Source organism: Gopherus evgoodei, chromosome 1 (genome assembly GCF_007399415.2).
Source record: "Gopherus evgoodei ecotype Sinaloan lineage chromosome 1, rGopEvg1_v1.p, whole genome shotgun sequence".
NCBI classification, from domain to species: domain Eukaryota; kingdom Metazoa; phylum Chordata; order Testudines; family Testudinidae; genus Gopherus; species Gopherus evgoodei.
The window spans coordinates 269,776,258-269,789,395 of record NC_044322.1 but is presented as its reverse complement, the minus strand read 5'-3'; the positions used below and the strand labels follow the sequence as shown (position 1 = coordinate 269,789,395).

Genomic DNA, 13,138 nt, shown 5'->3' with positions numbered 1-13,138 from the left:
ACGCGAGAGCAAACCGCGGCGAAGCTGGTCTCCTTCCCCGGTTTGCTCTCGCGTTCCCCGAACCCCCGTGCAAGCAGGTCTCCTTCCCCGGTTTGCTCTCGCGTTCCCCGAACCTCCGTGCAAGCAGGTCTCCTTCCCTGCGGTTTGCAGGGGGGTTCGGGGAACGCGAGAGCAAACCGCAGCGAAGCTGGTCTCCTTCCCCGGTTTGCTCTCGCGTTCCCCGAACCCCCCTTGAAGCCGCCCAACAGCGCTGCAGTATGGCCACATCTAACACCACTTGCAGCGCTGGTTGCTGTAAGTGTGGCCACTCTGCAGCGCTGGCCCTATACAGCTGTACTAATACAGCTGTAACAACCAGCGCTGCAAAATTTTAGATGTAGACATACCCACAGTCTCTGACACAGCAAGAATATACTTCCTCTGTTCAGAGGCAAAACATTGGTGTTGCTGTTCTCACCAAAGACCAGTGGAGTTTGAGGCTAGACCCTGGTCAAGTAGGTGGCACATACAGATGTGTCCACACACACACCCACACACATGTATGCTGAGCACTGTACCATGTAATGGGAGCATGTGGGAATACAAGGGCTGAGTTAAGGTTATTTGATGTATCTTAACTCTTCATCTCCATATTTGGCATTTTTTTCCTATCATCCATAACCTTAACTTTGGATTTACTGGCTCACAGCTGTCTGTTGTTTTTTTTTTTTTTTTAAAGATAAGGGTCTGTACAAGTGTTTTCCCTGTACATATTTATGATCATAACTCAAAGCCTGAGAATTCTGTTTGTTCTGTTTTTCTTAAAAACAAGAAGCTCAGCAACACGAGACAAGCGATATGAGATCAGAGTGACAGCTGACCTTGTGTCTCCCTTTTCAGAAATAATAACTGTCATTTGAATTTCCTAGCTTTCCTTGTGTACATGATTCGCCTGGAAACTGAGCACTGGTTTTGGTGGAGTTTGTAGTAACCATAGCACTGGCCAATGAGGAGCATCCAAAGCCAGACCAAATATAAAATAATCTTCATCCCTATCCCTAATCTCTTCTGCCAACCCAAAACCACTTTATTCAGACAGACCCATTCTGCTTGGGTGGGTGGGGTGTGCATGCGGAAAGAAGATGATGATGAGTGTTACCAAGTGACTGGGAGTGCGAAGATAGAGGTTGCTTTGCTAGTAAGGTAGGGTAGAAGGGTCTTAACTTTGACTGTAGAGAATAAATTCCACAAACACTATGCTCCACCTGGTCTCCTCCCTCAGATCTACATGGTGGGAAACATAGCACACAAATGGTGGGTAGGTTTCAGCCCATCCCCCTCTTCCTGTCCATCACATTCCTTTCACAGCTCCATCTGGCCCTGAGGAGCCCAAGTTCTACTCCGTGGGGCACACAACAGCACCCAGGGAGGGAGTCACTAACACGCATTGGGGTGGAGCCTTCCAGTGCATTTGGGTGCTGCAGGTCAGTAAACCTCCAGGAAAATACACCCCGTTAGCTTTATTTGGTGACTCCTGGATTGAAATACCAGAATTTAGAATTTCACAACTATCCAGCACCTCGATAAATACATATCACTACTTTGGCATCAGCCTAAGGCAGTCCCATAATATCTGATTCATGGGAATACTGTCCTGATGAAGCATCTGTATTACCATTCCTCATTATTAAATCAGTTTCCTGGAAGACAACCTAGTAGAATGATTGCCCTGATTCAGCAAGTCCCAACAAAGCAGAACACACTTGGAGTCAGAATTTCCATGGATATAGCATCTTTCATCCCAAAGTGCTTTGCCAATTACACAGATGCAGCAGCAGTAGTGGCCTCTGTGGTTTAGGACAGCAGCCAACAAGCCCACAAAATACTGGGAGGCAGGGGGCATTTTGTACAGCAAACACTAGAGCAAACACATATTTTTCCAAAATACGTTGTGGGCTCTTTAACGGTCACACACAGCAGGGAGTATTTCAGCTTTTAAGACCCTGTCTGAAAAATCCACACAGCATAGTGCACAGAATTCTACCTCTCTCAGAGGGGAACAGTTGAGCTGACCCTGCTGGGATTTGAACCGATGACTCGAAACAGACTAAATATTTTAGATCTGATGCTGCTAGGGCGTGTCCCTCCTTCTCCTCTCATTTTCGGTGTACATCTGCTTCTCTCTCCCCACCAAAAATGCCAAGGCCAGACACTGTCCTAGTCTTTCGGTGTCTATACCCCGAAATGTCCCTCCACAGGCTCTGTGCAAGACAGCAGTGCAAGGACATGGGAAGAGATGTTCATTCTCCCACGTACATAGCTGCTTCTTGCTTCACTAAGCTGCAAGGGAAGCCCACTAAATTCTTACATTGTGCTTTAGATTTTTAAAGCACTGTCCAAGCATTAGCTAATTAATCCTCTCAGCCTCTTGTGAAGTAGGTCTGGACATATTATTCCAGTCTTACAGATGGGGGAAAAAAGAAATTAAGCGTCTTGCCCAAGGTCACACACTCAGTCTGCAGCAAAGCCACAGACTGAACCCAAACCTCCAAAATCTCAGTCCAGGTCTCAGCCAGGAGACTGACCTTTGTTGCCCATTTTACAGATGGGGAAAACAGGCACAGAGGAACTGAGTCACTTGTTCAAGGTCACAAAACCAGTGGGGGTCAAAAGCAGAATTAGAAGCCACCTCTCCAGACTCCCAATCCTGTGCCTAACCCCATAGACCACAGTACCCCAGCAGCAAATTGCTTAGGCTCATATTTTTAACACCCCTGTGTTTGGGTGCCCAACTTGAGCTACCTTGGGCCAGATCCTAAAGGTGCTGAGCACTTGCAGCTCTCATTGCTTTTTTTAGACTCTCGCTGCTTCCAAAAGTCTTGTCCCATTTGCCTGAAGCTTTCCAGGAGAGTATTTACACCCAGCAATGAGATCCCACCTGTGGAATTTCAAATTAATTGGACTAGTTTGAGAGGACTTAGGAGAGCAAGAATGGAAACTAGCTTTACTTTCAACAACGGTAAGAGACGGGCTATGGTCTCTGCATCATTTCATGAAAAGGCATCATCATACCCCTCTTCTCAAACAGCTTCCCCTTCACATCCAAGAACTTATCAAGACAAGGACATCTCACTAGGGGGCACAGCAGCTGTTCTGGACTGAACACTCAGACACCACAGGCAGCAAGCGCATCCAGAGAATAGACAGGCTAAATGCTTTACACATAACTGGTAGATAAAGAGGAGAGGCACAAACTGAGACACTCTAGAAACAGGAGAAATACTAAGGAGCAGAGCGCTGGGTTAGTATTATTACACAGAAGTGAGTTCCATGACTGAGCGCCATCCAGCTGCTGCATGCATATGTCGTTCACACCCTGATGGAGCTGGAACATGATAGCCTATAAATGCATGTGTATCCAGAACTTCAGGGTCTCTTGGGTTCGCACCACTGCAATCGGCATGAGCAGCAGCAGCACGGTTGTTTGAGAGCGGCTGGAATGGCCCATCACATTGGAAGCCCATTAACTGTAGTACAAGGCTATTCACAATTACCAGCCAGATACTATTACCAAGAGGACTGAAGGTGCTTTATAAACACAATTTAGAAGAATAGGGGGAATGTTTTTGCTCCGCTGTCTGAGAGATTTATTACTCCATATCCTTGAGTTTCCAAAACAGGACATGCTGAAGCGACTGAAATCAGATGAGACGGCACACCCTTCAGCCACCCCTTGAAAAATCCTTCCGTAACATGTTATGTCCTTGTAAGGCCCTAAGTCTGTCTTTACAATAAAGTTCACTCCACTTAACTGAGATGCTCTTAGTTAAGATATCTGCCAGGGAACAGATTCAAGCCCACTGATACTAAGAGCAAGCTTAACGGGATGGTAATTCTACTTAATGAGGAAGCCTTCAGAGGACTGAGGGGTGCTTACTGTAGGGTTTTGGGTATCTCACTTTCACGCTGGCCCTGTTGGTTTGCTTTTCAGCCCCTTAATAGTCGAGATACATGCAAAAATAAAAAGGGTATGAATTGCTCCTTGTCCCTGTTTTAGTTTGCCTCTTCCACACCAGTGACCCATGCTGCGCATTGTGCAAGTGACTCCTGAAATAGGCAGGCAATAGACTTGGTCTCTAGCCCACCAGTTCAGATAGCACCTTCTCATGGGTGGCAGATGGAGTCCCCCTTCAGGGAAGCTAGCCCCAGCTCCGCCCCTTCCACCTGCACCTCCCCCTCCTCTGCAGCCAGAGCCCCGACATCCCCCCCCCCCATACCTAGAGGAGCCCCAACTGCCCCTCCCCAGCCAGAGGAGCCCAGGGCCGGCCAGAGACCCAATCACCCCACCCCACCCCACCCCTAATGGCCGGAGTCCAGGGAGATTACTGATGAACCTGGGGAGCTGGATAGCATGTACTGCCTCCTCAGCCTTCCCGGAACCTGCATAGGGCATAATAAATCAAAAAAATCCCCCCAAAATCCCACAACCGGGGTCCAGCAGCCACCGCAGCACCAGGGGCCTATTATATCCGCCATCCATGCACCTTCACCTAACTACTGTAATAGGATGTGTGCTGCAGCTCCTCAGCCACATAAATATTAAAACTGTGTCTCTTGTTAATTGGGTAGCAATCTTTATTGGGATAGAAGGCCTTCCAGAGGGCACCTAAACAAAAGAGAAGTCTACTGTGCTAAGCCACCTCAACTGGGGTGATAAGAAAAATGCCTTGGTAGTGGAAGGAACATGCACTGCTGTATGTCAGATTTAAGAGTCTAGCCTATGGGTGAGAAGAAATGTGTGTACTAGGGACAAGGGGAGAGCATCAGATCACTAGTCACAGCAAAGACTGGAATAGACAGATGGTGGATTTCTGAGCTGCCCACAGCATGCAGTTTGGGGGAGGAGTGGGAATCATCTCAGCTGCCTATCTGGGTATATGATTTCTCCAGGAGGACAGCATCACCCCAACCCAGCAACACCATTCCCAAACTCACCTGTCTCTGACCCTCTCATTAATCTGTCAGTCCCTCCCCTTCTATCCAAGGGCCTCCTGAAAAAGGAGTGCAGACTGAGAAACTAAAATCCAAGCCACTAGCATGGTGGGAAGCCTTAGCGGCTATTTTCCACTGTTATCATCACTTGTTTCTGGTGTTCAGTGCAGCATTATACTAGTTACGCCTGCACCTGGCACTCCCCTAACCCAAGATCAGAAAGTCCCCCACTGAAGCAGCATGCCCTCCTCACTGGCACTTAATCAGGCCAGGAAGAAACTGAATCAGCACACAAACCTCCTCCACTGAAAAATATGCATACATATGGAATCACAGGAGCCTAGGAAGGACACCTGTTAAGTAACATTTGTCCATTCCTCATTCCTGGCCAATGCAGGATCATTTCCTACAGCATATTCTCCGGAGCTTTGTCCATACATGCTGCATTTATAAACAATTGTTGGAAAGGAAGAATCTTACTGACTGAGACAGTGCTGGGAATTTTCAAAATAAATGCAAAAATGCCTTAGCCAACAGAATAGAGCATATCAGGCACAAGTTGCAGTAATACTGTATAGGCCCATTTTGGGGGGAACAGGGTATATAGGAGGATATTAGGAACATCACTTCCCATTTACTTCCTACTGTCCTCGTCAGACTATCCTATAAGATTTGATAGCGACAGTTTCAGAGATAGGGGTTAGGGCTCCTTCCCCAAACCTCACTTTTATTTTTATTTATTTTTTCAAATAACAGAGTGATTTGTCTTGTGATAAGCACAGGGGACGAGGAATCAGGAATTCTGCGTTCTATTCCCAACTCTCACTGGATAATGTGGGCAAGTCATATAACCTCTCTGTGCCTCAGTTTCTCCCTCTGTAGAACGTGGGTAATAATTAACAGATACTCGAAGCTTAATTCATAGGGTTGATAAAGTGTTTTCAAGCTCCATGGATTAAAGACCTTAGACAGATGTAACCTATTGTTGTTATTACATTCCAAGGGTACAGCTATTGAGATGCAATAAATGTGGAAGAACTGCACTTGCAATCCAGGAAATGTTTTAAAGGTGCTTCCACCCAGGCACACCCAGGAGCCAGTCTCCAAACATCCCACCCCACTCCTCCCGCTGCCCCTCTGGCCCAGCTCCCTCAACTCTTCTTAAATCTCAGAACTAAAAGACACTAACAGACACTCCGTTAACGCCCTTTGTGAACCCAGAGGCAGGAAGGGTCCCGGAGCTCCGTGCACTAAATCCCTACACCTCTGGGCGTCAGGGACACCTCCCCTAGAGCCCAGGTATGAGGATGGTTGCTCAGTGCCTCTGCCCCAGGGAGCTGGGGGCCCTGGGCCCCCTTTCCTCTAGCCCAGGGCGTTTCCCAGTGTCCCGCGCCCCAGTCCCTCAGGTTTCCCGGGTGCGATCTTCCCCGCCCCGTGTAGGGGCCGCGGCGGCGCCCCGGATGGGCGCTCAGGCGAGGCCGGCGCTGCGGGGCCTGGTGCCGCTCGGGGCCCGGTACTCACAGCAGGTCGGGCCGGTGCCGGTGCAGGATGGCGCAGAAGGCCAGGCCGTCGCGGAAGGAGCTGCTGAGGTCGCGGATCTCCACGCCGGGGTAGCCCTCGCACTGGCGGCGGCACCAGGCCTGCAGGGCGCCCCGGGGCCCCGCCATCCGGGCGGCTCCGGAGATCAGGGCGCCGCCGCCGGGGGGAGCCTCATGGGGAGCGGGCCTGGCTCCGCGGGCCGGGCCTGGGCGGCTCCCGGGAGCGGCCTGCGGGCTCCTGTCCCTGCGCTCGGCCCCGGTGGGCAGGGGGCTCCGCCTGCGGGGCGGGGATCACAGGACTCCGGTGCTGCAGCTCGGCTGCGCTCCGTGCCCCGCCGCGTCTCCCTCCTACCCCCTGCGGGCGCCGGCTGCGCCTCCCTCCCCGCGCCGGGCTCTGCTCAGACCTGTCCCGAGCCGCGGCGGGGAGGGTCCCAGCCTGGCACGGGCCAGGGGCCATGGGGCAGGGCCTGGGCGCTCGGCGGACCCCGGAGCAAGGGGGAGTGTCGCGCACTGCCGCCCGGTACCTCGTGTCCGGCTGGCCCTGGGCATGTCCGCTGTCTGAGCACGCCAGGGGGCTCGCAGCCTGCCCGCCCCGGGCCAAGGGGTTCCCCGAGTGCCTGCTATTAGCCACGGGGGGCTGCCAGCAATCCTGGCACTGAGAATAACAATAGAGCCAAAAAAGTGGGTGAGACAATAGCTTTTCTTGGCACAACTTCTGTTGGTGGGGGAGACATGCTTTGGAGCTGCACAGCTCTTAAGGCTGGGAAAGGTACTCCCATCTCCCAGCCTGCAGCAGCTCAGCTACCTGCAACGTGTTTAAGGATAGTAGTTAGCACTTGTATTTGAAGGGAGCATTCAAGGTAGAGTGGCCCTTTAATATCTCTGCAGTCTTAGGACAAAAAAGGGGAGGAGGAGCTAGGGGGTTACAGATTGTTGTAATAAGCCATAAATCCAGTGTCTTTGTTCAGTCCATCATTTTTAGTGTCTAGCAGAGTAATGAATTTGAGCTCCCAGGCTTGTCTTTTGAAAGTCTTGTGCAGGTTTCCTTTGAGGATGAGGACAAAACTGAGAATAATATTTTATTTGCCCTCTGTATACAGCCCCATAGGTATACACGGTACTTACCAGCTAATAAAGTCACAGGCCCAACCTAGGGAGTTTACAGTTAAGTTATAACTGTGTATCTGATAGCACATTTGTGTGTTCTTATGGAGGGACCCTGGAAACCAAATCAGAAACTGGTTAGATAAGTGAGACTGGAGCAGGGTGTGACTCAGACTGGGTGCGGTAGGGCATGTGCTTTATTGGTGCTGCTCTGTGCAGATCCCTCCCTTCGCCTGTACTAACCCAGCGGAGAAAAATGGGCTGCAACCATTACTCAGTAGCCCGGCAGGGATGGCCTAATTTGAGCTCCTTCCCCAGGGCAGCTGGAGAGAACAGCAGGATTTTGTGTAACAGGCGCTCTGGCTAAACAATAAGAATATTGTGGTGCATTTGGCACCAAAGGAGGGAGAGGAGAGTGGGTAGCTTGGAAATCCACACTATATTATGTACCTCCCTTGCACATCTCACAGGGCCTGAAAGGTTCTGCTGCCATAAGCAAACCAGTAACTCTCCTGAACTCCCACACTCTTACTGGGCTCAGGCTGCATCCAGCCAGCCAGTTGTTAAAACATTTTGCTGCCCTAGACAGCTACCAGCCCTGCCTCCTCCACCCTTCGGGCCTGTTCTTCCAACTCTATAGGCATTTGCTACCTAAGAATGGAATGTACTGATTGAGCATGTTTTTGGTCTTAACCTAGTATTAATAAAGCATACCACTGCAAGCCACAATTCCTTTAACAAGCTGTTGGAGCCTGCTCTGTGTGCTGCCTCCAATGCTTTCCAGTGTGCTAGAAATATTTCATTGCCCATACGCCACAGACGGGGTGAACAAAAAAAGTGGCAGAGTTTAATTGTAGGTTGCTTTTCTGTAGCGCTTTTCACCCATAGATTTGAAAGCACTTCGCAAAGGAGGATGAGTATTGTTATCTCATTTTACGGATGGGGAAATTGAGACTCGGAGGTGATGTGACTTACCCAAGGTCACACTGCAGGTCAATGGCGGAGCAGGGAATGCAACTCAGATCTCCTGAGTCCCAACAGGGTATCTTGGATACTCATTGATGGATACTGGAAAATCCTACAATAGAATAGGTGTAATCTTCCTACTTATGCACGCTATATAGGATACCCCCTACCTTTGGGGAAAATTTAAGTTACAGATTCTGCATTGAAATTTCAAAACCTGTTTGCAAAATGTACTAGTCATGGACTGAGGTAGATGGAATTTTAGGGGCTACCGGGGCTCTCAGAAGCATTTTGTCCAGTGGTGGTTTTTTGCTGAGACATATCTCCAGATAGTGTATGAGGATTCCACCAAAGGAATGCCATGCAGGCCTCAAGCTCAAATTAATGCAAACAGAGCCCATGCTGAAACTGTAAACACAGCTCCTGACTTTCAAAACATCAGTGTGAAGAGACTGACAGAAGACACTAGTTCCCCTGTGGGGATTGGGAGAGTTTATTCTGTCTCTTGGCTGTCTTCCATTCAATACTGTCTGATCCCTCTGTATAGCTACACACGAGTCTTGGGAATGAGGAGCCATGAGCTTTTTGCTATTTATCCAATCTGCAGCACTCTATAGGAATCCGAGATGGGAATGAACATAAGAATGGCCATACTGAGTCAGACAATGGTCCATCTAGCCCAGTAGCCTGTCTTTTGACAATAGCCAATTCCAGATGCTTCAGAGGGAATGAATAGAACAGGCAATCATCAAATGGTCCATCCCTTGTGGCCCATTCCCAGCTTCTGGCAAATAGAGGCTAGGGACACTCAGAGCGTGGGGTTGCATATTGGATCACACCATCTCTGTCACCCCCGCCCAGCCCAGGATTAACTGCAGTATACTCTCCAGAGCTTTGTCCCTTCTTGTTTTAAATTGCTGAAGTGGTGGAGCTTCCAGCTTTTCTGGCAATACTATTCCAGAGTCTAATAGACCACACTGTTAGTAAATGCTTCCTGATGTTCTGTCCTGGCTCTTGTACAGCCCTCATCACTGTGGTATCGGAACATCTTCCAGTAGTGCATTAAGCAGCGTGACTAACATCTCTCCCTGTGGTTCTTCCTGTCTCTTGATCGCTCCCTGAGAGGAAATGTTGTGGGGATATTTTAAATGTGTACGTACACCGTATTATATATTTAGATTGGTAAATGCAAGATCAAAGAAGGGGGGCTCTGCACTTGGAGCGGAAGGTGGTGACGTTCGTGATAATTTTTAGTTCCTGTGGAAGTCTGGTCCGAATCTTGAATTAGCAGCAGAGAGGGCTCTGCACAAACTGCACCCTTGCTGCAGGCAGTTTTGTTATTGCTAAGGAGCAGAGCAATTGACTGCAATCTTTGTCTCTGAGCTAGGGTAGCCTAGGATTTTTAATTTTTTTTTGCAAATAGTAAATTAGCCAAAAAAGGCATGGATTTGATACAAATTTGCTGAATTGTTTCAGCCAAAATTTTTTTTTTTGTGGACTAAGATGCCATTTCACACAACAGCTGGAGTAGGTGGTGCTACTACCTCCTTTAAAATCTGGGTCTGTGGGTAGGATACTCAGCTGGGTTGTGGAAGGCCCAGGAGCATTTCCTCCCTCTGCCAGATGTGGAAACAGGATTTAAACTTACACTCCTGCAGTGTGGGAGAGCTGCTATGGGCTATTCTGATGTGGGTCTTTCTCAATCTCTACTGTTGAAGCTCTTCCCTGAAGTTGGGCTTCCCATCTCCCAGAGGTGAGTGCCCAAACCACCAGGCCGTAGAGGCAGTCGCTCTGGCTTACTCTGTAATGAGTTATACAAAGTGGAACAGCTTCAACAGGTAAGAATGAAACCCAGTGGCTAGGGTACATACCTGCAACATGGGAGACCCAAATGTCAAATCCATTCTCCATATCAGACAGAGGGGAAAATTGAACCCAAGTTTCCCACAACCCAGCTGAATGCCCTCACCCCTAAACGCTCTAAAACTTGTCAAGGAGGTGGTGGCTGCATTACTTCATCTTGGTTTTGGATCTAGCCTTTTAAAAGCACCCTGCCCAAGATGTTCCAAATTAAACATTTCATTCAACCCAAAATGGCCTTTGACAAGTCATGAGCATTTTTCAAATTCAGTCAGACCCAAACCAGAATTTTTTCAGAACTGTCACCAAACTGAAAAATCATATATTCACCCAACTGTAATTGAATGCTTTGAAGATAAGGGCTAAGGCCTTGAACTGGACACTGTCTTCCATGGGTAGCCAGTGGAGGAAGCAGAGGACAGCTGTGATGTGCTCACAGTAGCCCATGTTGCTGAGATGAGTTGTCACGTTCTATGCTAACATTCATTCCCTACATCTACCCAAGCTCAGTTTCATCCCATTACACCATGCTAAAACTCCACTTTCCTCTTCAGGGTTTACACCTTAAGTACTTTTATAGCTGCCAGGACCCAACCTGAGGAACACAGGGAAAATTGCTGAGCAGGTATCTTGAAATGACATGGCATAGGGGAAGGAGAGGAGTCACCTTTTGCATCAAGAATAGTTTTTGTACGACAAGGATGACTATTCAACACCACTGTATTGTCTCGGCAGTGTATGCCCCATGGTAGTCGGTGGTCAATGTGACACTCAGAATTGGAAAAGTTTCTTCAGCTGGATTGTCTTCTTTGCCAGGCTCTGTGCTTGAAGTAGGACCAGCTCGCTTACTGCCACAAGTCATCAATGGCAGCAACTTGTGCTGATGGCCCATTGGTCAGAACCACTTTGGCCAGGACTGCCAGAGGGGGCTTTCCCAGTCAGACTCTGCCCCCTCAGATGAGGTTGGGAGTAAGGATTATAACAGAACCATCTCCCTTGCCTTGGGAACAGCCTTAGTGACATTCCTACAGTTTGACTGCTGCTGAATGCCCTGCATTCCTCCAGTTTCAGCCAGTGCCAGGCACTGCATCTAGCTGAGCCTATCTTTCCACCCTATGCAAGAACTACAGCGCCTCTGGCTTCTTTCCACAAAGCCAGCCCCTTTCAGTTAACCTTTCGCAGCCTCTGCCGTAGGGCACAGAGCCAGTCATACTGGCTGCAAATGTGTAACATATATTATGTGTAGCATGAGGAAATCTTTTGACAGATGCAAGCGGAGGAACTGGCATGTTTGACTATCTGAGAACAATGCACGTGACTAATTATTTAAGGTTTAAAATGGCGTATTTGCAATTAAAGCGTCTATAATCCTAACATACCAGTGACAGATTAAAAGTAGGCTGGGTCCCACGAGCAGCACCCTTGCCTTACAGGAAACAGCTAATGCATTCATTTGCAACTCTAAGCAGAGGTCCTGCCCTGCTAGCTGTCTTCCTGAGAAGAGATGTTGAAACAAGTTTGGTGCTGGCCAGATGGAAGCTGAGATCTCATTACACTTTTTGGAAAAATAAGAGTAGCTCAGTAACTCCACTGTTCTACCTTAGCCCGTTTTGAGAAAGACATTAGTGTTGGATGCGGTGTACTAGGGATCATGGAAGGGGAACTGTTTGCTGTCATAATTACTCTGCTACTCATGGCAGATGTACCCTGTCAAACCTGCCAGCCTCATGTACCTGTGTCTAGCTCTTCCCACACAGCACCCTCCCTGTGCTAGTCCATGAGATCTCTGCCATCTCCTCCTTGAAGCCCTCAAGACCCAGCTGTAGTGTGATGCCTACAAGAAAATGCCATTTAACAGCAGCTAGGAAGAGGACTAGAACAAATACCTGATGCAATCTCTTCTCCCACCCATCCACTCCTGCCAAATTGCCTGTCTTCTCAGTGTTTGGAGCAGAAAGTGCAGCTGATATTTGGACAGTGCCTAGTACATAGTCAGCATGGTTATAAAGGCACAAAAATGAAGTCTAATTATTCCAGAACACTAATTAAACAGAAAATAGTGTGTGAAACAAGCAAAGCCCCTCTCAGCAGAAAGGAATGAAAGGAATGGATACTAACAGTTGGTATATATGGCACATGCTTTCTGATCACTCAGAGGCCTTCCCCTTACAGTTGTTGCTTCCTCTCAGACATTCAGAACTATTTAAAGATCGTCTGCAAGCAGAAAAAAATTAGGGATGGACCCTTTTTGCTATATTAGCTCATTGAAATAACACCCAAGCAATTTCTGTAAAAAAATAAAAATAAAAAAAAATTGCTTTTCGATTGTTTTTTCACATCAGAAATTCAGGTCTTGTCTAGCCTAGGGGGATGCACAGGTGATTGGAGAACTAGAGAAACTGACACAGGTCAAAATATTGAGAAGAGATTTAGTCAAAGTAAAACTGTCAATTGATATTAGCAAAATCCCTCCTCACACCCCTGTGAATGTTTGGGAGAGAAGAAGTCTCACTCCTGGACCTTCAGTTAAGGTCTGAGGGTTCACACCACACACTGTCTACAAGACCACCAGCTGAGGGCTTGGCTACACTGGCACTTTACAATGCTGCAACTTTCGCGCTCAGGGGTGTGAAAAAACACCCCCCTGAGCGCTGCAAGATACAGCGCTGTAAAGCCTCAGTGTAATCAGTGCCGCAGCA

General features: G+C 48.4%; 1 protein-coding gene across 2 annotated transcripts in view; it reads right to left on the bottom strand.

The window, feature by feature from the left end:
- MICALL1 (MICAL like 1) overlaps positions 1-6,655 on the bottom strand; it is a 29,407-nt gene extending 22,752 nt beyond the window's left edge. For both annotated transcript variants that reach the window (XM_030546021.1, XM_030546030.1), the window contains exon 1: positions 6,493-6,655. In XM_030546021.1, coding sequence (XP_030401881.1) covers positions 6,493-6,638 — 146 coding nt within the window. In that variant the 5' untranslated portion in view covers positions 6,639-6,655. The remainder of the gene's footprint in view (positions 1-6,492) is intronic.
- Between the last annotated feature and the right edge of the window lie 6,483 nt (positions 6,656-13,138).